This window comes from Lipotes vexillifer, unplaced genomic scaffold (genome assembly GCF_000442215.2).
Source record: "Lipotes vexillifer unplaced genomic scaffold, Lipotes_vexillifer_v1.1 scaffold533, whole genome shotgun sequence".
NCBI classification, from domain to species: Eukaryota; Metazoa; Chordata; class Mammalia; order Artiodactyla; family Lipotidae; genus Lipotes; species Lipotes vexillifer.
In genome coordinates, this window is record NW_006773553.1 from 1,553,880 (window position 1) to 1,577,488 (window position 23,609).

A 23,609-nucleotide genomic window follows, 5' to 3' on the forward strand; every position below is an offset into this window, starting at 1 on the left:
CCCGTGTCCCGTGCATCGGCAGGCGGACTCTCAACCACTGCGCCACCAGGGAAGCCCTCATTGGTATTTTGATAGCGATTGCGCTGAATCTGTAGATCACTTTGGACGTTTTAACAATATTAATTCTGCTAATCCATGAGCATGGAATATCTTTCCATTTTTTTGTGTCTTCTTCAATTTCTTTCAGTGTCTTACAGTTTTCAGTGTACAAACGTTTCACCTCCTTGGGTTAAATTTTTTCCTAGGTACTTTATTCTTTTTTATGCTACTGTAAATGGGACTGTTAACTTAATTCCTTTTTCTGATAGTTCATTGTTAGTGTATAGAAACACAGCTGGTTTTATGTATGGATCTTGTTTCCTGCGACTTTACTGAATTTGTTTCTGCAGCTTTTCTTTTCATCCTTCTCACAGGTGTTTTATGCAGAGCAAAAGCTTTAGTTGTTGGTTTTTTTTTTTAATAAGTATTTATCTATTTATATTTTGTCTGTGCTGGGTCTTAGTTGCAGCACACGGGATCTTTTAGTTGAAGCATGCGGACTTCTCAGTTGCAGCATGTGAACTCTTAGTTGCGGCATGCGTGGGGGATCTAGGTCCCCGACCAGGGATCGAACCCGGGCCCCCTGCATTGGGGGTGTGGAGTCTTACCCACTGGACCACCAGGGAAGTCCCAAAGCTTTAGTTTTGATGAGCTCTATTTTATCAAGTTCTCATTTAAGGGATTATGCTTTTGACGTTAAGTCTAAAAGCTCTTCACCTTGTCCTAGGTTCTGAAGATATTCTCCTACTTTTTTCCTAGAAGTCTGATAGTTTTACATTTAAATCTGTGATCTATTTTGAGTTAATTTTTTTGTGTAAGGTATGAAATTTAGATTGAAGTTGATTTGTTGGCCAATGGATGTCCCCAGAAGGGTTTTACAGAGAAAGAAATAGCCCCAGAGAATAAATACCCAGGATCACATAGTAAGGGACTGGGAGAACTGGACTCAGAGCCAGGTCTGTGTGCTCCCTCCTGTGATATCAGCATCTGAACTGGCTCCCAGGGATAAGCCAGGCTTGCTTGGGAGTGGGGAGCACCTTGATTACCCCTCGGGGTGGTGTGTCCAATGACCAGCTTGGAAGAGGGTCATTTAGTCAGTCAACAAACATAGGCAGAACCTGCCACCCATTGGCTTGTGCTGTGCGCTGTTGGAGTCCGGGCTCCTCCATGGGCCTCATGGTCACAGTCTATCGAGAGGCAGGAAGGACACAAGTCACAGAGTTATTGGTGCCGTGGAGGGTGTTTCCTCAAAGCCTGTAGAGCCCAGACATCCGCAACGAGCTGGGAGGAATCAGTATGAGCTCCCTGGGTTTGAGAAGGGTGTTCCAGGGAGAGGGTACGGAGGCCCAGAGTTGAGGGTTAAATTTTGGCAGTGGTCCAGGTGGCCAAGTGGGCAGAGGCTGTAGTGCACAGTTAGAGTCCCCTGATCCCTCCTGCAGGGGATGGAGGCCACAGGAGGCTGTGAGCAGGGAGGATAGTGGGCAGAGTCACGGTTTTAGGGGAGGTGGGTTAGAGGGGGGAGGTGGTGCAGCTCCCCTGGTCCCCAAGCCCAGTGGCTGGACTTGGCATTGGCCGCAGGGAGGGAGGACGTGGGGGGCAAGGAGAGAGGCAGCCCTCAGGCTTCTGGCGTGGGCCCCGGCTGGGTAGGGGTGCTGACGTCAAGGTGGAGCCCAACGGGGAGCTCTCAGGCCCGTGGAATCCGGTACTCAGGCAAGTCCAGGCCCCTTGCCCAGTCCCCTGGTCCCCCTAGCCTGGGGCTGCTCACTCCTGAGTTGGCACAAATGGGGGACTTTGTTTAGGTGGCAGCACCTCTGCTGCTGTCACAAAAGAGAGGTGGTTCTTGCTTGCTGCTTAGGCAGGCAAGCCTGAGGTGCCCAGAGGCAAGGCCCCATCCTGGCAGCCTGGAATGGGCTGCAACAGGCCAAATAAACTCAGCCAGAATCTCCTGACTTGGGCTTTTTGAGCCATTATGTGGCCATGACGCATCATCTGTCCCTCCCAGGAAGGCTGAGTCCTCCAGGTGCCAGAGCCAGCCAGTCCAAGCCCAGAACCTGTCATGAGGGACCTGTCACCTGCCCCCACCTGAACCCCAGTGGCCCCAGAGTCCCACCGTGGGACCCCAGGCTCTGTCCCGGGTCTGACTATGTGTCATAGGAAAACTATGCCCTTTCTACTCCTGAGTTCTCTCATATGCATAGCTGTGGGTGGGAGGTGGTAGGGTAGGGCAGCTGGATCAAACAGTGCCTGAACTCCTCCATAGCTCTTTGTGGGGTCCTTCCTCCCTTTCCTCCTCTCCTTCTGTGCCTTTCCCCTTGTTCCCAACCATTCGCTTGTTTACTCATTCATTCATTTACAACTCTTCACAGAGCATCTCCTTTGGGCCCAGCCCTGGACAAGGTGATACCTGGGAGAGGAGATGATTCAAAGCCAGTGTCCACCCTTGGGGGGCTCCCAGTCTGGTGGAGGGCGTAAAATATGCAAACAAACAATTGTGATTCAACCCTGGGCTTTAGGAGCCCTTGGGAGGAAGCTACTCTGCCTTAGGGGGTGGGGACGAGATGTGGAAGGCTTCGGAGAGCAAGCCCTTTGCAGCAGGCCATGAAGCGGGAGGGTAGGGACAGAGCAGCAGGAGGAGACTGCGTCTGCAGAGGCACAGAGGCGTCAGCATGCTGGGCGTGTGTGAAAAAATGCAAGCAGGTCGGGGTGGCCAGCGCGCGGTGCTGGGATGACAGGACCTGGGACCAGTTGTCCAGGGCCTCGAATGTCATGGAGAGGACTGTTTTCCAGAAAGCCGTGAGCTCTGGGGGTGGAGGCTGGGAGGGGGTTCCTGAGAAGTAAGTGATGTGAGCAAAGCGGTGACTTTGGAAGGACGGAGAGGATGGAAGGGAGGCCTTGAGGAGCTGGTGCCCACCTTGTGGCAGGAGGGAGGACAGTGGGACACACTGAGCCGGAGGTGCCAGGGGTGGGGGCCTGGCGGGGCAGATGCCCTGGAAGCCTGGCACTCGGGGATGCGGGTCATGGGGGAGGGGGTGATGCCGCTCCAGCCCCTCTGGCCCCGGGGAGGGGGCCTGAGACCCTCCACGGTGGGTTGGGCATCTAAGGAGCGGCGTTAACCCAGGAGTGCCCAGTCCGCGCAGGGGCTCCAAGTCACGGAAACATCAATGCCCACGCGTGGAAACGTTACCCCCCAAACAGGCCCCTGTGCCCGCGCGGCTAAGCGATGGCTGCTGAACTTTCCCCGTAATCGCATCTCTGTGTTTGCTTGCTCTGCGCATTCCTCTTGGGCCCTGCTGAGAATCCAGGGGGCAGGGGCCAAAGGTGTTTCAAGAGTGTTTCCCAGAGGAACAACAGCACGTGGGTCGACCCTAGGTCTGCTCCCTCCGCCCGCTCGGGAGCCAGGCCCCCCTCCCTCAGGCCTTGAACAGGGTCAGCTTCCAGCGGCTGGGGGGGAGTCTGGGATTTCGGATTCAGGCCAGGTCTGGGCCATCCACTCGATCCTCGTTCACTCAGAGGGCGAGCAGTGGGTGCTGCCCCTGCCACAGGGGAGGGTCTGCAGCAAAACCACCTCCCGTGCCGACAGCCCCAGTTGTCCAGAGGAGGTGAAATGCTGAAAACGAGCGATGAGGGGGGAGGGGGTCATGGGGGAGGGGAGTTATTTCAGATGGAGGCGATGACTTCTGAGCCGCCCCTGGGAGGGCCTGGGAGAGCAGCACCCAGCACAAAGGCTCCGGTGGGAGGAGGCTGGGGTGCGGGGAGAGGGGCAGGGAAGGGGACCGGCCCGAGGAGCTGGGAGTCTGGAGGGTCTTGTGCGGGGCTCTGGGCTCCCTTCTTGTTTGAGGGGTCAGCCCGGACGGGGGGCCTCCACCTGCCCCTCTGGGGAGGAGGACTGAGGGCAGGAGGTGGGGGGAAGGAGACGGGACGGCTCACCTGGGCGGGGCCGCCCTGCAGGGGAGCCGGCCTGGTGTGGGTCATGGGATGGGCAGCAGGCCAGAGGAGAGGGTGTCAAGGGCCAGAGTAGTCTCTGAGGCCGGCCCCCGCCTCGTCACCCTGGAGGCTGGGAAACTGAGGCCCAGGGCCGAGCAGCCGCTGGTGGCAGATGGTGACACAGCGGGTGCGGCCAGGCTCCTGTCCTCAGCCCGGGGCTTGCCCACCCCAGGGAGGGCAGGCGGGGGACACTAGGCATCCCTCTCGTGCAGATGATGTGGGCTGTGTGGTGCCCTCTGAGTGCCTGCGGGCCTGCGGGGCCGAGATCGGCTGCTCCAACATCGCCTACCCCAAGCTGGTCATGGAGCTGATGCCCGCAGGTGAGGCTCCAGCTGGGTCCGGGGAGGAGCCCTGGGGGCGGTGGAGCCCACCCTGGATCCAGCGTGACTCTGTGTGACATCCAGGTGGGATGAGCAGAGCGTGAGGAAAGTAGTAATAATAGAAGACACACAGGGCACCCACCTTGCGCCAGGCGCCACCCCGGGGCATCACATGCGGCTAACTCGCGTCCTCTTCTCAGGAACCCTGGGCGCTGTGATCATCGTTCCCACTTTATTATTTATTTTTTTTGTCACACTGCACGGCATGTGGTGTCTCAGCTCCCCAACCAGCCATCAGACCTGTGCATGCCTCCTGCAGTGGAAGCGTGGAGTTTTAACCACTGGACCACCAGGGAAGTCCCTCATCATCCCCACTTTAGAGATGGGGACACCGAGACCCAGGGTGCCCTGGCCAAGGTCATGTGGCAAGTGAGCTGCAAAGCTGGGTTCTGAACTCCGGCAGTCTGCCCCCAAGGCTCATCCTCTTAGCTGGTGCTGGCCCGTCCCTCCAGAAAGGCTGCCACTGTCTCCTCTTTCAGGCCTCGCGCAGGCTCAGCGGCCATGGCTCACGGGCCCAGCCGCTCCGCGGCATGTGGGATCTTCCCGGACCGGGGCACGAACCCGTGTCCCCTGCATCGGCAGGTGGACTCTCAACCACTGCGCCACCAGGGAAGCCCACAAACTGCTTCTTATGTAAGGTCATGAGGCAGAGTTCTTAGCTGCGTTTTACAGATGGGGAAACTGAGGCACAGAGAGAGGAAAGTGACTTGTCCCGGACCACCCCTCAGCATGGTTGCTGGGATTAAACGCAGCCGCACAGGGAAACTGATCGGCATGGGGCTTGGCTGCACTGTGGCTTCCCACCCCGGGGACTCGTCTGCCCCTTCTGTTCTGGGGGCTCGCTGACACCCAGCCATTGTTGGGCCATAACCCCTCTCCAGGCGTTGAGCTCCCTGTGTGAGAAATGGGAGAATAAGCCCCAAGTTAATCCACCTCCCTGAGCAAGGGAAGGAGGTTGGAGAAATGTCTGCGGGAAAACCATGATTTAACTCACTTTCCTCTGGGCCCCATCTCAGTCAGCCTAAGTGAACAGAGAGGGCCATGGGATGCCTGGAAGTCACACAGCAGGTCAGACGCAGAACCAGGGCCAGGCACCTGCAAGTCTGAGCCCTCAGGGGAGGTGGCTTATCCTGGGGTTGGGGAAAGGGGTGTGGAGAACAGACAGGGAATCTGCAGCGGTGGAGGAGGTGCTTAGACACTTGAAGAAAAAGCACAGGGAGCCTTGGAGGCAGACTCGAACGGAAGCCCAGAGAGGGGAGGCGACCAGCCTGAAGCCACACATCACTGAGTCCTCCGCACACTCAGCCCCTCTCAAGCCCACGACCCCCGGCAGGCTTTGCACAGCAGGGCCTCACCCACCTTGGTGGGGCCCCCTTATTCGTTTTCAGCCCACGACCGGGGCGGCTTTTGTCTCCTCTTTGGGCAACCACATCTCCTCTCTCACAGAGCCAACAAGACAGTGTGGCCACGCACAGGAAGTAACAGGAAACCCCAGGCCCTGGGCCCTTGGGCCCTGCCCAGGGCAGGGCCTCCAGGCTGAGGGTCCCGTCCAGGCTGTCCTCACTCCCCCGCCCCACCCCTAAGTTCTGCCTCTGGCCTGCTGTGCACCCCTGGGCAACTCTCTTCCCCTCTCTGAGATTCCACCTCCTCACCGTCCAGTGAAGTCTAGGTGTGAAAGTGCTCTGTCATCTGGAAGGTCCGTAGAAGCGAGAGGCTGAGAACAGATCCCCGTTGCCAGCAGCCCGCAGGCTGGGGCAGCAGACGCGGGAGCCCCGCCGTTGTCCCCAGCCTCCCATGTCGGGGTCTCTCTCCCACCACCTCCCACCCCCCCACCTCCTCCCTCCTGGGCCTCTACTTGCAGGGACTTGGAGGGGCGTCAGATGGCGGGGCCTGGGCAGGAGGGCTTCCGGGGGCGGGGGTGCGGCCCGGGCAGGGTCACAGCGGCCCCTGTCCCCCCAGGCTTGCGGGGGCTGATGATCGCTGTGATGATGGCCGCTCTCATGTCATCGCTGACCTCCATCTTCAATAGCAGCAGCACGCTCTTCACCATGGACATCTGGAAGTGGCTGCGGCCCCGTGCCAGGGAGCGGGAGCTGCTGCTGGTGGGACGGTATGGGGGAGGGGCTGGGAGGAGGGCTTCCCCAGCCACACCACCAACCCGTGAGGCCCCAGCAGAGTTGGGCTTTGAGGGATGAGTAGGAGTTCGCCAGTTGGAGAAAGGACGACACCAGGAAGGAGAGGAGAGAAGAGACCAGAACATTCTACCCCTCCCACCTTCCACATCGCTCTCCTGGCCACCCCTTCACGGCCACAACCCCCATCTCTTACCCCAAGCGGAATCTCTGAGGGAATCTGCCAGGGAGAGCCCCCTCCCCTAACCACGCAGCGATCTACCTTCCCCAGGTCTGAGCCCCTAGCCCCCATGACGGTTCCCAGCTGCCCCAGAGAGGGCCAGAGCCAGCACTCAGGTGTAGCCACACCCACAGCATAGCTGTCCCTCTGGCCCCTGTGCCCTTGGCCCCACTGAGCTTCTGCCCACTTCCTCCGAGCCCCACTTGTCCCCTCCTTATTACCTTGATGACTCACCTGATCTTTCTAGACTCTGCTCAAGTGCCCCTCCTCCAGGCAGCCCTCCCTGCGACCAAGGAATGAGCCCCCTCCCCTCAAAGCCTCCCACAGGAACTATAGCCTCGCTCCCATAGCACATGTAGGCCTTGTCGGTCCCACTGGGGTCCCGATGCCCCTCGCCATGGGGGGAGGGGGGCTGTGCCTGGCACAGCCCTCCGTCCGCAAGCTTGGCCGGGTACCCGGGAGTCCTTTAGGGGTGAAACTCAGTGATGGACGAAGAGGAGTCGGTGCCCTGTCAGGAGCCCCACCCTCCAAGCCGTGCAGCCCCCACTGTGCCGGTCGAGGGGGACCCGGCCCTCTGGTGCTGGGCTTGGCAGCAGCGCCCCCTCCAGCCGGGAGCCTGTGGCGCCCATCCTCAGGGTGGGGTCTCCTGGAGCTCCAGGCAGTCAGCCCGTGGTGCAAAGCAGCCGGCCTCTGTCGGGACACGCCGGCTGGCAGGTGTGAGCTCAGGTGCAGCTCAGACCTCGTCCAGAACAGGGAGCCTCTCCCTCGGCTCACCGGCGGCTTCTGTGTCAGCACCTGGACCACCCCTCCCAGCCCCTGTTGGACCGGCTCCTCCCTGAGCCCCTCCCGCCCCGGCTTCCCGGGAACTGGGGCCCGGACGTCCTCCTGCCGCCCGGGGTGTGCCTCGGCCCCCTGGCCTGGACACTGGTAGCCTCAGTCCCCCCTTGGCGGCTCCACGTCCCCTGCCTTCTACTTCCCAGCCTCCCGCTCCCACCTGAAGCCAGTCCTGAGCCGGTCTTCCCTCTCTGCCAGCTCAGCCCCCACAGGGCACCCTTGACCCTCCTTCTCACCCATCCACCCAGGTAAGCCTGCCCCGGGCCCTGCCAGCCGGCCTGTGGGCACCGGCTGTGTGATGTGGGCCGGGCTGCTCACCCTCTCTGGGCCCCAGTTATCTCAGCAGCCAGGCCGGTGGGGTGGAAAGGGCCCAATGCTGGGTGTGTGGCCAGGGCTTAGCCCTACGACCCCTCCGTCTTGAAGCACCAGGACAGCCCCCAGCACCTCCAGCCTGCTCCCTGCCTAACAGCACTGTTCAAGCTGTGTTTCCAGCTGTGTGGGCTCTGGATCTTTGGAGCCTCAGTGCAAGGAGAGATGGGACTCCCAGAGCGCAGGGCAGCAGAGGGCACCCTGAGCCTGGGATGAGGCCATCACGGGGATGCTGGGGACTCCCCCCCAACCCAGGTCTCCTCAGGTTGGGGGGGCCAGAGGAGCTATCATAAGCCTGGGGGCGTGACCACCTCGTGCCTGGGGCCCCGATATTTGCCAGCCCCCAGCCCCACTCCCCGGTCCTCCCCTGCAGCCCCTTCTGTCCACCCTTCTCTGTTATTCAGTCCACTACTGCTGGCCCTCCCTGGGACCCTGCATCAAACTGGGCAACATAGGGGACCCAGAGAGGTCTCTGAGCCCGCCCCCCCCCAGCCCTTGAGGGGCTCCCCTGCAACCATGGCTGCAGCCCAGGGGCAATGGAGGGGGCCAGTCATCCTGACGGCAGAGTGGCGGGGGCAGGGTGTCAGGAAGACTTCCTGGAGGAGGAGGGTCTTGAGCTGGGCCTTGGTGGACAAGGGGGTTTTGCTGGGGGAGGAGTCGAGAAGGGCATTCCAGGCAGAAGGAACAGCCTCTGGGTTTGGAGTCCCTCTGACAGCCTGGTGGCGGCTGAGTCATCAGACCAAACCCAAGAAGGCAGTAAGAGGGCACTCTAGGCCGGGCTGGAGAGGACCAGCCCCGCAAGAGATGCTGAGTCTGGTGTTGGACGCTGGGCCTGTTGGAGGAGGGCAGGGTGGAGCCTGCCTGTGCCTTTGAAGCGGGCAGCGCTGGCTGCCTGCCAGGCGGAGGGTTAATTAGCCCTAATCGAGGGGGTGCCTCCTTCCTCCACCCTCTCCTTCTGGCGTGGAAGGGAAGGGGAGGACAGGAGGCAGGCGGGCCCGCCCCAGCTGCACACACGGCCTCTGTCATTCCTATTGTGCTGTCCGGGGTTCCAGGGGGTCTCACGCATCACCCACCTCTGAGGGTGAGGGGCGTCCAGCTGACCCAGGACACAGCCGAGGGACTCTCAGCCAGGGAGGAGCATATGGACACCTCGCCCCAGCTCTGTCCCCTTAGCCAGGTTCCACACCCCTTCAAAGCTGCAGGGTTCCCTCCTCCTGGAAGCCTTCCTGGATGGATGCTTCCTCTGGGCTCCTTCAGCACAGCACTGAGCGCAGGATAACAGGCTCATCTGTTCTCTTTGCTCCACTCTGGGTGCTGGCAGGGGCCAGGCCTGCTCGTCACCAAGTCTGGGTCCCTAAGCCAGCGCCCTGCTCTCCAGTGGGCTCCTCATGAATGCCTTGTGGAGGAATGAGTGAAGGGTGTCCCCGCTGCGGGGGCGGAGGGGGCGCGCCCAGCGGGAGGCCGGCAGGAGCTGAGAGGAGGATTCCACGCAGGGTGGGCCAGGGAAGGGGCTTCGCAGCTGAGACCGCTGGGCTCCAAACCTTGCACTCCGGCTGGAGGCCACCCAGTAGTGGATGTGAGTCCACAGCCAAGGGCTGTACGGGTTGGGGGGGAGCCAACCAGAGGCCACGGCTCCTTCAAAGGCCCACCAGGGTTAGAGGAAAGCTGGGAGGTCAGTCTGGCCTGAATGTGAGGGCAGGGGGTCGTTCACGCAGTCAAGGATGTGTATTGAGCACCTACTGTGTGCCGGGAGATGCAGCAGTGAACTAGCCGGATGAGGCTGCTGTCGCCACGAGTGGGAGACGGACAGCAAGCACAGAGAGGTTGGGACGGTGTCTTGAAGGTGGGCAGGAGAACCGGGGGGCCACGGGGCCCACTGTGAGACCCCAGGGATGAGCACGAGAACACAGGCTGAGTCAGGGGCGGTTCCTGCCAGCGGCAGGGAGCCCTGGAAGGGTCTGGAGAGGGCAAGATCGGCCATGTCCCTGGAGGAGTGGACAGGGGCCAGGGAGGAGGCTGGAGCTGGAGCAGCAGGGGACAGATGGAGAGCAAGCCTTAGGGACCAGTGGGAGGCGAGGCAGGGCTGAGGAGAGGTCTCGAGGGACGACCTGCCTGCTGCTGCCCGCAGGCTGGTCACTGTGGTGCTCATCGGCGTGAGTGTGGCCTGGATCCCGGTCCTGCAGGGCTCCAACAGTGGGCAGCTCTTCATCTACATGCAGTCGGTGACCAGCTCCCTGGCCCCCCCGGTGACCGCAGTCTTCGTCTTGGGCATCTTCTGGCGGCGGGCCACCGAGCAGGTGGGGCTGGGGAGAGCTGGGGTGGGGCTGGGTGCACATCTCCCCCTGCCACCTGTGTGCCTGGGTCGGGGGGAAGCCTGGCCTTCCTCCCAAGGCCCCAGCTGCCCTGCCTCCTCCCCCAGGGGGCCTTCTGGGGCCTGATGGCGGGGCTGGCGGTGGGTGCCACCAGGCTGGTGCTGGAGTTCCTGCACCCGGCCCCGCCCTGCGGCCACCCCGAGGCCCGGCCTGCCATCCTCCACAGCATCCACTACCTGCACTTTGCCGTGGCTCTCTTCGTGCTCAGCGGGGCCGTGGTGGTGGCTGGGAGCCTGCTGACGCCACCCCCCCAGGGCGTCCAGGTGAGCCTGTCCTGACCCCCTGACCCTAGCTGACTCAGGAATTTTCTAGCTCTTGACTCGTAACCCCATCTGGCCCTGGTTCCTGGCCCTTTCTGAACTTGGCTGCCCTCTCGCCATCACTGACCGCTGATCCCATCTGGGCCCACCCCCGTCCCGCCACCCTCAACCTCACCCTCACCCTTCCCTGCAGATCGAGAACCTTACCTGGTGGACCCTGGCTCAGGACCTGCCCTCGGGAGCCAGAACAGGTGTGTGTGTGACCCTAAGGCGCTCCCTCTCACTCCCACCCACGGCGGGGCTGGATGCAAGGGCCCCGGGTGGGAGCCTGTGGCCCTCATCTGTCCCCGCCTCCCGCCCCCGCCAGGTGACCACCGAGCATCCCAGAAACATGCTTTCTGGGCCCGCGTCTGTGGCTTCAACGCCATCCTCCTCATGTGTGTCAACGTCTTCTGCTATGCCTACTTTGCCTGACACCGTCCCCAGACGCCCCCCTTCCCCACCAAGGATACAGAGGCCCAAAGGAGGGTGGCGTCCCTCGTGGCCACAGGGCAGGTCAGTGCCCAGGGGCTGGCTGAGCCAGCAAAGCAGGAGCTCTGAAAAATTAGGGAGGAAATGGGAAAAAAGAATGTGTGATTCTTCAAAAATAGTAGTCGTAATTGGAAAGAAAATGAGATTTCTGATGAACATCCTTCTACTCTTTTACTGTTTTTATTTTGAGTTCACGGGCCCAGGTCGTGAGCAGCGAATCTGCCAGAGCTCAGGGCTCCAGGGTCTCGGGCCAGCGCTGGGCAGAGAGAGCCCCTCTCCGCCCCCTCCCTTGGCTCCGGCCCCATCCCACCTGCCGCCCTCTCCCTGCTCACTGCCCCTCCACCACCGGCCTGGCATTCAAAGCCCTTTCCGAGCCCCTTCGGTCTGCCTGCGCCCCGAGGGCCCCAGGCTCCCCTGCTTGGGACCGCGCTGACGGCCCCTTCCCCGTGGACACCCTGCCTTTCCTCAAGCTGGGGCTCCACCGAGGCTGCCCACCCCGTTCTGGGTGCCGCTGGCCCTCAGAGCCCGGCTCTGGCCGCAACTCCCCACCTGGCCTGTAGTCCCCCACGCTTCCCGAGGCCCTGGTCTGGGCAGAACCTGGGCCTGAACAAGTAAGAGCAGGTGCAGCTATGTCTCCCAGGTGGCCGCGTCCAGGGCTGGCCCCTCAGAGCTTGTCCGTCCCACGGGGCCAGCGGAAGAGCAGAGCCTCCGTTTCTTTCTCCCTCACCCGCCCTCCCTCAGGGCCTCCAGCCTCCCCTGAAGTGTCTGTGGTGGGCAGGGGCGTTGGATCCCAGGTGGAACCCAAAGTCTCCGAGTCTGTCCAGCAAGTCCAGGCACAGGTGTGCGGGGCCCTGGCCGCCTCCCCAGTAGCCAGCCTTTGGGGCTTTTGGATGGAGGGGGTGGCAAGCCCGGCGGGTGCTCACCTACCCAGCCCGTGGTTCCTTGGCTTGAGCCCCCAGCGGGTGGGACCCAGGAGTCCTCAGCCCTCCCTGGGGGTGGTGCCATTGGTGTTTGGAGTGGGCGGGCCCTGCCGGCCACCTTGTGACATCACACAGCTGATGGCCAATGGGAAGAGGCCGGCAGAGGCCCCGGAGCTCCCCTAGCCCAGGGGTCCTGAATGAGGCGGTCTTTCTGGGGCTCTGGGCCCGTCCCAGTTGACATGAAGCACAGGAGGCCGGCCTGACAGTCAGGAGGCCTACATTGCAGTCCAAGGCCCTGGGCTGGGGGTGCCTGTGTCCTCTCTCTGGACCTCAGTGCCCGGTGGATGGCCGGTCCACTGGCTCTGCCCCTGGGCCCACTTGGGTCACAGGTGCACCGGCTGGACGTAGCTCCGCGGGAAGAAGCCGATGCGGCCGCAGAGACGGCCTCGCCACCAGCAGGGGTCAAGGCGCTCCAGGACCTCGATGATGTCACCGCGGCGGAAGCTGAGCTGGGAGGGGTCCTGGGCTGAGAAGTCAAACTGGGCCTGGGCAAAGCAGGCCCGGGGCGGCTGCGAGGAGAGGAAGCCGTCAGTGGGGCCCCTCAGGAGCCCCCGCTGGGCTGTCCCCACGGAGGCCCCAAGATAAGCAATTTCCCACAGGTGGAGAGGGGTCTCTCGGGCAGAACTGGGGTTGAACTCAGCTCTGTATCCAGGTCCAGACGGTGGCTACACCACCCGTGGGCCTCCCGCTGCCCACCCCCTGGATGTCTGTGGCACAGACCCTGTGTCTACGCAGGGCACAGCCAGTGTCCTGGTGGCACAGTAGGGACCACAGGGCCAGTGGTCAAGGGACCTGAGTCCTGGGCCTCAGCGTGGGACTTTGGTTAGGGCCCTGCCCGTCTCGGGGTCTCTTTCCTGACTCTGCAGCAACCATGATAACTTTTGACCACAGGCCCTAGAACCACAGGAACTGGCCTTGTAAACTATAAAGTGATGTGTAGCTACCAGCAGTTCACTGCTGTTGCCCTTGGTCAGGCTTCGAGGGCAAGGATGTCACTTTACACTGCTTACCTCTCTCAGGCCTGGTTCCAGTCCCATCTGTGCCCCAAGGTGACCTTGGGTGAGTCCCTGCCCTCTGGGGGACTTGGTTCCCTGCCCCCCCTTCAGATGGCAGCTAGACGAGGGCCCCCTGCTGGCACATCAGCCTGGCACCATGAGGATCACAGCCAGCGCCCCAGCCCGGCCTGCCCACCAGGCTCTCTGCCCCAAGCCTGCGGAATCTTATCCGGCAAGGGCCATAGCATCACGGACAGGCTAATTAGCGGTTCTCTGCCCAGGAAGGAAGAGGGGGTGTGGGTCCCAGGGGACTGAGCCAGCTCTGGAGTCGCCCTGCAGGGCCGGTGACTCCAGGGCCAGGCCAGAGCGAGGCGGTGGGTGTTGGGGAGCCCTCCGGTGACCCCCAGCTCCATCCTGGCCCCCTCACACTTTCCAAGGACAGAGCTGGCCCAGGCAGCGACGGGAGGGGATGGAGGTCTGAGAGGCAGGCCCAGCGGGGACTGGAGCAAAGAGTCCCTGAGGCTGAGCTTAGAGCTGGCCCGGCCCCCAGGGGCAGGCCGGGCAGAGCAGGCCGAGTGCGCTGATGGGACGGAGGGTGTGTGGCAGGGGTGGGGGCTCCTCCTGAGACGCTGTTTACTCCCCGACATATTAGGTCCAGGGTTCACCTTACCGGACCGAGGGGAAACTGAGGCCCAGGTGAGGGATGAACCGGCCCTAAGGTCACACTGAACCTCAGTGTCCTACCTGTAGGTGGGGCCGGGAGGCTCCCAGGAGGCTCAGCCGGTGTCAGTACCTTCACTCAGTCAACAGACAACCACTGAGCACCTACTGGGCACCACGCAGTGCTCCTGGCTGCAGCAGGCTCAGTTTGCCCGGCGAGTTTCCACCTGCCCCTTGCCTTCCTTCCCCGCCTCCGCCTTCCCAACCCTGCTTGTCTCCCTGCAGTGCCCGGGCGGAATTTTAGAAGCAGGGCTGGACCCGCCTCCCGCCACGTGGGAAGGGGGGTCGGGGCCCTGCGGAGAGGCCCCCTGGCCCGCCCGCCGCACTCGCCCACCTCGGCCAGGGGCTCCTCGTCCCGCAGGAAGACCTGCCGCTTCCTGGCGATGGTTCTGGTCCGGTAGAAGGCGACCAGCTCATTCAGGGAGTCGAATTTCTCCTCCCACAGGTAGTACTTGCCCGAGGCCTCTCGCAGCACCTTGAAATGCTGCACCTGGTCCCCGTAGCTAGGGGAGAGGACAGAGACCACCTCAGAGGGGCCAGCGGCGGCTGGGGCCCTCCCCCCGTCCCTGCCCCCGCACCCAGGCCCTTTTCTCTCCAGGTGAGGCTTGGAGTCAGGAGAGGACTGGGGGAGGGGGTCCCAGGCCCCGCTGACCGGCTCCGTGAAAGACACGGTGAGTCCCCACCTGGCAGTGGAGTGTGCAGCAAAGGATGTGGGCCTTGCAACAGGCCACTTTCTTGCTATGTGACCTTACGCAGAGCGCTCAACTTCTCTGAACCTCGGTTTCCTCATAATACCTCCCTTCTGGGGAAGTGCTCGTGTACTGGCAACATTAAATGGTTCCTCTGAGAGAGGTGGTCAGCCAGCATCTCTTCTCTCCAACGTCCCCCAGCCTCCACACTCCTGTCCCTCCCCGACCGCGTCCCCTCCCAGCCCTTACAGTCCCTTGAGGGGTGAGTCCTAAGACCATCCTGCCACCGGTGTGAGAGGAGCTCAGGCCTGTGGGATGCTTCCTGTCCTTCCCTGCCCCACATTCTCTCCCCACCGCAAGAACCTTCTATGGCTCCCCGTTGCCCTCAGGGCAAAATCTTAACACCTCAGTCTCAAGTTCTGGCTCTGATGACACGTCCAGCCTCGTTTCCTTCAAATACTCTCTGATGCCTCCTCTCCCAGCCTTTGCCCAGCCTTGCAACCCACCACCACCAAGTGCCTTCCAGCCCCGGGGAGGGGATAGCCTGCGTCTCCCAGACTGGCCAGCAGGCACGTTCCAGGCCAGGACAGGCTGTGCAGGCTTGGGGCAGCCTGAGTTCCTGCAGGCCCACAGTCCAAGTGTTTCTAGGGCGTGGACAGGAGTATGCTGTCCATCCCCCCAGTTGCCCATCCCTGCCTGTGGCTCACGCCCTCCACCTATCAGCCCTGGGGCTGGTGTGCTGCCTTGTTAAAGGTTAAGATGCAAGATTTAAGATAGAGAGAGATTTATTCCAGGTAAATACCTTCTGTTCTGTGTGTGTGTCTGGGGTGGGAGGAGGGGGGGGATCCTCCCACCCTGCCCAAGTCAAGGATCCAAACCACACAGAACCTCTCTCTCCACTTTCAAGCATGCCTCCAGGCTTCTGCATACACTATTTCTTCCAAACTTGAATCAGACTCCTACTCATGCTTCAAGGTCCGCATAAAATGGCCCAACCTCTGCAAGCTGCCTCAGGTGCCCTCAGTCGGAGTCCGGGGACTCCTTGGGTTCCTCGGCCCCTTGTACAGCCTGCCTGTAACCCGCTGCTCACAGACACCCAGAGGCAGGCAGGCGGGAGGCGGCCCAGCTCTAGCCCAGTCTGGAGAGGCTGGGCTCAGGGACAAAGAAGCATGGCCCGAGGGGTCAGTGCTCATGGGCTGCACTGTTCCTGGACCCTCCCCTCCCGGCTCTGAGCTGCGGTCCCAGCCCCTCTAACACGTGTCCACTCTCAGGGCAGCAAGCTCCCTGCACAGAACTGAGGCCAGAGAAGGCCTGAGACTCTGTGGCCAGGCACAGCCATCATCCCCGGCCCGAGACAAAGCCGCTCGTGTGCCGTCAGCAAGCGTTGCTCCCAGATGGCCGAGCCGCCACACTGTTGGCTGTGGGATGTGCGTGCCCGTGTCCTGGGATGGGGGGAGGATGGCCAGGCAGGCAGGTGCCTCCCGCCCCGTCTGGCCTGCTGCAGCCTCGGCCCTGGGGGCCGCCCCCGAGCCTGGGACTCCCTAGTGCCCTGTTCCGGCGGGCTCAGGGTTCTTCCGGTCCCTGGACCGTATTCTGGGAGGCAGAAGGCCCTGACTCCGTGCCGGCCCCGAGAAGGAGCACGGGGTGCGGGCGGCCCCCGTCCTCTGGGTAAGAGGCGGACGAGAGTGTGGGAGGTTTGAAAAGATCTCAGCCCCAAATGAGCACAACCCTGAACACTTTGGTGTTTGAAGTTTATCTTCAAAAGCTTATCTTACCCAGAGGGTCACCCAGAACGGAGCATTCCCTGATCACACCCAGGTCAGGGGGCGAGACCTGGGAAGGGGGCAAGGGACCCAGGAGTTCTAGAACCTTGCAACCTGATAATCAGCAGATTCTCAAACCTGGGACGCTCTCGTGGTCCAGCCCCCCAGCCTGTGCGTGGCTCGTGGTGGGAGAGCGGGGCCCAGCTGGGCTGCTGCATCTGTGAGCGAGTGTGGCCGTCCTGCTGTGCCAGCCCCTGGCCTGACCGGTGACCCGCCTCCATGTGCAGGCCCGAGGACCCAGCACTTGGGCAGTCTCTCTCTCTCTCCCAGCCAGCCTGTCTCCCACCTCCCCAGTTCCGAGTCTGAGTCCAGATGGCCCCTGAGCAAGGAGGATGGCCCTGCGGGGTGAGCCCTCCTGAGCTGGAGGGAAGGGCAGACCCGGCTCACGGGGCGGTGGACCTGGAGCTGGTGCACCACAGTGGGCAGAGCCTGGGGTGTGTGCATGTGTCTCTCCCTGCTCTGCGGGAGGGACCAGACGTGTACATCCCTGTCTGAGCTGTCATGGGTGTGTTTGTTTCTATGTGTGACCCCCATGCCCACCTACCCAGGGGGTTGAGGGCTGGGCCTGGCCCCTGAGCTGTCAGAAGACCCCAAGGATGAACTCAGGCCTGATGCTAGCAGCCACCGGTCCTGCCCAGCAGGTTCTTCTGGCTTGGTGGCGGCAGCAGCAGAGGTGAGAGTGGCAGCGGCTGCCCAGAGAGGATAAACAAGGCTGGGGGAAGGTCAGGAGCCCCAGCACCGCACCCCCACCCCCAGTCAGGGCCTGTGGACCCCCAGGGTGGAGGCCAGGGTGCTAACTGCCCGCTGGATGATCTCCGTTAGGCATGGCCCTTCTCTAGACTCAGTTTTCCTGTCTGTGAAAAGGGAAGGGGTGGATTCCCTGTCCAGCAGCCAACGTGAGATAGAATCAAACTGACCTTGGGACTGCCGGTGGAGACAGACTCCCCCTGGGTCTTTAGGCCTCAGGGAGGAAGAGTGGAAAGGTAGACCTGGTCTTTCAGGTCACAGAGGGTCAATGGGTTCTAGCTCCACTGTTTTCTGGCTGTGTGACCTTGGGCAAGTTACTGCATGTCTCTGAGCTTTTGTTTCTTTACCTGCACACTGGGCTTCCAGGGTCACTTCCTCCCTGTCTTTGAGGGCATAAAATTGTGCCCCCCCATTCTTTCCTGCTTCATTTTCCCAAGAGCCTTTATCATCTTCAAAGATTTTATATATTTTACTAATCATTTAGAAAATTATATGTATATACATACATGCATACATACATACATACATGTATAAAATTGTCAGTCACCCCAGTAGAACGTGAGTGCCTAAAGGACAGGGAGCTTCGTCCGATTTGTTGGTGGTTGAATCCCCAGCACCAGGCACAGGGCCTGGCGCACAGTAGGGGCTCAGCGACCAGGGCAGCAGAGCAAACACATCATTGACTCCAGGGCACCCCTGGCCTGAAAAGAAGTAAAACATCTCACTTGGGAGCAAACCGTCATTTCTGACAAAGAAGCCCACGGCAGCCTGGATCAGAGTGTGGGGCAAAAGTAACACAGCCCAGGCAGTGCGCCCCTGCCCCGGCCCACAGGCCACCAGCTCAGACATGCTCCCAGAGGTGGAAGGGGCAGCCCCCTGTAAACTCGTAAAGGGCAGCCAGCCGTGGCCACCATCACTCCGTGACGCAGAACAAGGCCCGTGAACCCCACCTCTGACAGCTTTATGAGGCTTGGCATGAGCGTGCGGGAGATGCCACGCCTATGCGGTCAGAGTCCCCAGGAGCGCAGCCAGAGAGGGCGGAAATGCTCTCACACACGGATCTGCGTGGCTGTCACCCAGAAGGGTGGCCATCGGCTCACTGGACTTCGTGGTGTCCAGCGCTACTATCGCCACGTTGCTGATGAGGACATTACAGCTGACGGGGACGGGATCTGCTGAGGTTACGCAGCAGGTCCAGGGCAAGGCCAGGACGAGAAATGGGCTCCCAGCCCCCATGTGGCCACTGGCCCTTCGCTAAGAGCCCGGGACCCTGGGGCGTGGGACAGGAGGCGCGGTGTGGCCCTGGGAGGGTCAACATGATGATGATTACATAGCTGGCATTTGGGGAGGACTCACTGTGTGCCAGCATCACACTAAGTGCCTTACATAGATGTTCATTTTACAGACGAGGAAACAGGCTGGGGTACCTTGCCCAGGGTTATACAGAAGTACCAGAGCTGAGATTCTTGCTCAGAAGCCCCCCTCCTAGCTGCCCTGAGTCTGTTTCCTGCTCTGATCCCTGCCCAGTGGCCCTCCAAGGGCCCTGAAAGGCCCCCCGTAAGAGACGATGGACCAGAGTCGGGGCAGGACCCGGTCCCGGCCCCGGGGGACGAAACCGAGGCTGGAGGGCGCCACCTGGTGGTCCTGTGAGCACATCACAGCCCTGGGGCCCAAGGTTCCGGCTCTGAGCTGGGGGAAGGGGCTTGGCCAGGATGCCTGGGGTGTGGGGGGGAGGGGGCATGTGCTGGGATTTCTCAGAGGGACACTCCCACCCCCCTTCCCAAGGTAGCATTGGTGCTGGCTCTGCAGAACTGCCTGTCTCCCCTCCTGGTCAGACAAATGCCTTGCTGTCCAAGCCCACCTCTCTCTGCCCCACCTCTGGGTCTTTGCACATGCTGTTCCCTGGGCCTGGCATCCCCTCTCCCCTCTTTGTGCACCAAACTCCTACTCATGCTTCGGGGCCCAGCTCAGATGTCACCTGCTCCACCCTGTGGAGTGTCTGCTGCCACTGAACTTCCCTCAGTCGGGCGTCATGGAGACCCCGGGCCCCCTGCTCCCGCGGGGAATCCTCCCCTGTCCTGCGCACACACACCTCCAAAGGTTGAGCCATCTGGGCTGACCCTCTGCAGGGCCCCGTTGCCCTGGGGTTTCCCATCAGGACCTGTCAGGCCCATCTCTCTGGCTGTGACCCCCCGTTGCTGGCTCTGCCCCACTCACCCCAGGCGCATTCCCACCCCAGGGCCTTTGCAATTTCTGTTCCCTCTGCCTGGAAGCCTCTCCTCCCGGATCCTGGATCCTCACTCCTGGGCCCCAGGCGGCCTCCACCGCCAGGTTCAGATCCCTGCCCACTGGCTCCTGCTATTTTCATTTGTCTCCTTCTTTCATGTGTTCAGTCTGCCTCCCCCACTAAGACATGCTACCCCAAAGGGCAGCAACTTTGTTTTTTTTTTTTCTCTGTCATTTCCAAGTCCCTAGAACAGCCTGGCACGTGGCATGTAGCTCAGTGACAATTCCTTGAATTGCTGCACCTAGATCCTACTGTTCCAGGCGCTGGGAGTAGGAAGGACAGAGACCAGCTGGGGCCCTGACCCCTTTACCTCCGACCCCGGTTCCTGCCCCTTCCTTCCAGGCTGGATTCCTCCATTGCCCGATTGTGACCTTTGGGACCGGGTTCTGAGCTGCCCAGAGGCTGCTACCCTGCTTCTGTGCCAGCCACTACTCTAATGGCTCTAAATAGAATGACTCATATATTCTTTGCAATAACCCATTTTACATGTGAGGAAACAGGCACAGAGAGGTTAAGGGACTTGCCCAAAGTCACACAGTCAGGAAATGGCAGAGCCAGAATCTGAACCCAAGCAGCCTGGCCCCAGGGTCCATCCTGTCCACTATGTAGCACACAGGGGAACCCTTTCCGGGGCACATCCTGGACACCTGCCCTGGGTGCCCGGCTGCTCTCCCACCCCCAGCCCCAACACATCAATCTCCCCTGGTGACTTGCTGCTCGTAGAACAATGGCCGAGCCTTCAGCCCGGTGCTCGAGGCCTCGCAGCCAGCCCAAGCCGCGTGGAACCCTCCTCCGGTCCACACCCTGGGGTCTGCATCATCCCCAACCCCCAGAGGGTCGCCTGCTTCCAGGCATCCGTCGTTCCCTCCACACCCTGCAGGCCTGTCCCTGGCCACCCTCCTCCACACACCCCGGGTCAGAACTCACTTCACAGAGACAGAGAACTCCCCTGGGGAACTCTCACTCTCCCGGATCAGGAAGGCTCCCGGGTGGTTCCGCTTCATCAGAATTTCTTCTGCCAGCTGCCGGGAAATCCTGCCCGAGTACCACCTGCAGAGAGGGGGCAAGTGAGGGTGGGGGAAGCCAGGCTACCCTGCCCCTATGCCAGGCACCCGACACTGCCAGGTCCTCACAGCAGTCCCGAGACACAGGAAATACAACAGCACCCACTTTACCCAAGGAGGCCAATGTCATGCGCCCGAGGTCACACACCCAAGGTCACGCGCTGTGAAAGGACAGAGTTGGGCCCAGTCCCAGCATTCTGGCTCCTGAGCCCAAGCATTTCCCACCACACCAGGCAAACACACACCTCGGTGAACCCCAACCCAGCCAACCCCAGCTGGGCTTTTCCATTTCAGATTCTTAAAAGTAAAAAAATATTTTAAAAGATGACCGCCCCCGCCAAAAAAAATAACAGCTTTGATCTGGTGAGGAAGGGTCTCTCCCTGTACCCGTTTCACAGATGCACAGCCTGAGGCCACCTGGACTTTTTCTCACAGGTTCAAGTCCCTTTTCTTTCTGACCAAACAGAACTGGGTATACAGAAGGTGCCTTGTAAATGCTGAGGGTCTGGCAGGACCTGGGGGTGAGAGGCTGGGATCCAGCTTCTCTTCCAGCCCTGCCCACTGTGCTCTTTGGGGCTTGCCCACCCTCGGAGGGTCCAGGTGGTCTCTGGCTGGCTACTTGGCCCCCGAATTTGAGCCCAGTCCCTTAGTGGGGGAACTGAGGCCCAGAGCAGGGGGAGTCTCCCGGTGGGACCTTGGTGCCCTGAGGGCCACCGGAGCCTCCCTTCCCTGTACAATTTCCCTTCCCTCCTTCAACCGAGCTTCCTGAGTCTGAGCGTGGCCCTGGGCGGATGTGAGGCAGAACTTTTCCTGTTGTATCAGGATGTTGACAGCGAGCCCTCCAGGCCCAGCACAGAGGCTCAGGTGCACACAGACAGAGTCCTGCCGGTAACCCCACCCGCCAGCCACGTGTGAGCCCTTGCAGTTCCTCCGAGGGCTTTTTACTAACGTGCTTGGCCTGTGTGCGGGGCAAGTTGGGCCCCCGGATGTTCTCAGGTGATGACAGGGGGGCAGGAGGACAAACACGCAGCTCAGCTCGGGTGCCGGCTCCCTGGTTCTGGCCACAGGGAGAGCCCGTCGCCCGGGGCCGCCAGTAGTGGCAGTGCCACCGGCTCCCTCTCTGCCCGCTTTCCAGTCCGAAATAAAGTCCTGGTCCTGACATGATGTCTCAGAGCCCCCCACCCAGAAGTGAGGTTCTAGCCCATCGCTGGCCCCCAAAACTGGGGGGACCCTGGGCCCATCTCTGGGCGGATGGAGGGGAGGCAGTGGAGGTGGGGGCCGAAGACGGGGCTCCAGGGAACCTCCAAGAGCTCGGCCTGGGTCTCTGGAGTCTGGGAGTCCCGGATGAGGCCTCCAAGCCGGAGGCTGAGCTCAGGGGGCCCCGGAAGGGCACTCCTCCGGGGAGCCCCCAGCAGGCCCCAGGTGCAGTGCTGCCACAGGAGCAGGGGTCCAACAGGGCCCTGTGTGGGAGTTTCCAAAGAACGCACAAAACTCCACAGGAGGCATCAGCGTGTGGGCGGCTGTCACCCTCAAAGGATTTTGCAACCGCAGCCTCGAGGAGGCCCGCCCTGCCCCAACCAGGTCCTCGGTGGCTCGGGGACAGGGTGCCGGAAAAGCCGCACTCCCGATGCCCCAGAGCACAGCTCGCTCCACGCGTGGACGCCTCGCTTAGTCCCCATTTTAATGATGTGGAAATTGAGGCCCAGGGAAAGGCAGGGATCCCCAAAAGTTGCTCCGCAATTCTCTGGCCTCCAACTCTCCCGCAGCTGCCCTTACAGATCCCCCATCCCCTCCCAGTGAGCACAGCCGGGGCCCACAGCACTGGCGGCAGATCTCACTCTGCCTCTTGCCAGCTGTGTGACCCTGGACAAGCCACTCAACCTCTCTGTGCCGCCACCTCCTTGCCCACAAGACCTTGACGAAAGCACCCAGCTCGCAGGGCCCTTGGGAGGAGCAGGGCGCTGCCGCCTGCAGGTGTTCACCGCTGCTGCTGTGAACTCCTCCCACGTGTCACCCATTAGCCTGTCTGCGGCCCTCCCAGCAAACTTCAACTCTACTTTCCAGGCCCAGCAGACCACGCCCTCCTCCAGGAAGCCGCCCTCCAGGAAGCCGCCCTCCAGGAAGCCGTCCTCCAGGAAGCCGTCCTCAACGCCCACCGGCCACGCGGCTGCGCCAGGTTCCTCGGTGACCCCTGCCCGTGAGGCCCACGGCCCCCCTCAGTGGGCTCCCTGGGCAGGCGGAGGTGACGGTGGAGCTCACGGAAGGAGTGGCCTGGTGTAGACACGAGGCCCCCTGGGACCCCTGCCCTGCCCCCGCCCCACACCCTGGAGCCCAGTGGGTTGAGTCAGGCACAGAGCTGGACTTTCCCCACTGCTATTTCGGGGCCAGGGCAGGGGCTGAGGTTAGCCAAGGATGCATCTGGGCACGGCCTCAGGCAGGTGAGCGTGTGGCCTGACCCCCATCCCTACTCTGTCCCAGACTCACGTGGCCAGAGCCAGCCCCAGGGAGCCCAGGGCCATCGGACACTGGAACCCTCCATGGCTCCCAGCTGCCCTGGTGGAGGCTTGCCTGAACCACCAGCATTGCCCCGACAGGCGTGGCCCCAAAATCTATCAGCTTCTCTTTCCTCCTGAGCAAACAGAAGCCTCTGCTTAGGCTTCTCAGCGGCCTCCTACCTCCCAACCTCCTGGCCTCCGCCGGGTCACAGCCTCCACCTGGAGGCTCCCGCTCCCCCCGTGTCCTCCGCTGGCCTGGCCCTGGCCGGGTTCTCGCTATCTCTCTCCCTTTATGAAAGAAAGTCTTTAAGGCCGGAGGACAGGCCCCTGCCCAAGGTCACACAGCCCAGAGGGACCCTGCGGGCCTGGAGTCCAGGCGGGGGACCTGGGTGGGTCGGGCCCTTGCCCAACACAGGAAGTCTGAGGTGGTGGCAGCTTTGGAAATAACTCGAAGACAGGTAAAGAGGAAATGACCTCCAGGCCCCATCCTGGCCCTGCACCTCCCTCCCGTCCACCCCACAGCCACACACGGACCCTGACCTGCCTTCAGGCAGGAGTTCCACTCCCCACCCGGCTCAAATGCCTCCGTGGCTCCCACCACCCTCCGCCAGGCGTTTGAGGCCCTCCTGCCGGTCCCACTGCCAGGAGTTCTCGTTGTTCCCGCTCCCAGGAATGGCCTTCTCTTTTT

At 61.7% G+C, this 23,609-nt stretch overlaps 2 protein-coding genes across 5 annotated transcripts in view; one reads left to right on the forward strand and one right to left on the reverse strand.

The window, feature by feature from the left end:
- The window catches only part of SLC5A10 (solute carrier family 5 member 10), a 55,161-nt gene extending 43,884 nt beyond the window's left edge, over positions 1–11,277 (forward strand). Inside the window, exons 10-15 of one of the 4 annotated variants that reach the window (XM_007448402.1) lie at positions 4,236–4,343; positions 6,363–6,513; positions 10,087–10,255; positions 10,378–10,593; positions 10,784–10,841; positions 10,958–11,277. In XM_007448402.1, coding sequence (XP_007448464.1) covers positions 4,236–4,343; positions 6,363–6,513; positions 10,087–10,255; positions 10,378–10,593; positions 10,784–10,841; positions 10,958–11,064 — 809 coding nt within the window. In that variant the 3' untranslated portion in view covers positions 11,065–11,277. Of the gene's footprint in view, positions 1–4,204; positions 4,344–6,362; positions 6,514–10,086; positions 10,256–10,377; positions 10,594–10,783; positions 10,842–10,957 lie in introns of all 4 variants that reach the window. The other 3 variants (XM_007448404.1, XM_007448403.1, XM_007448405.1) reach the window with 3 other exon arrangements.
- Positions 11,278–12,336: 1,059 nt separating this feature from the next.
- Positions 12,337–23,609, reverse strand: part of GRAP (GRB2 related adaptor protein) — an 18,776-nt gene continuing 7,503 nt past the window's right edge. Inside the window, exons 3-5 of the mRNA XM_007448406.1 lie at positions 20,290–20,412; positions 14,151–14,319; positions 12,337–12,610 (exon numbers count right to left, since the gene is read on the reverse strand). Coding sequence (XP_007448468.1) covers positions 12,425–12,610; positions 14,151–14,319; positions 20,290–20,412 — 478 coding nt within the window. The 3' untranslated portion in view covers positions 12,337–12,424. The remainder of the gene's footprint in view (positions 12,611–14,150; positions 14,320–20,289; positions 20,413–23,609) is intronic.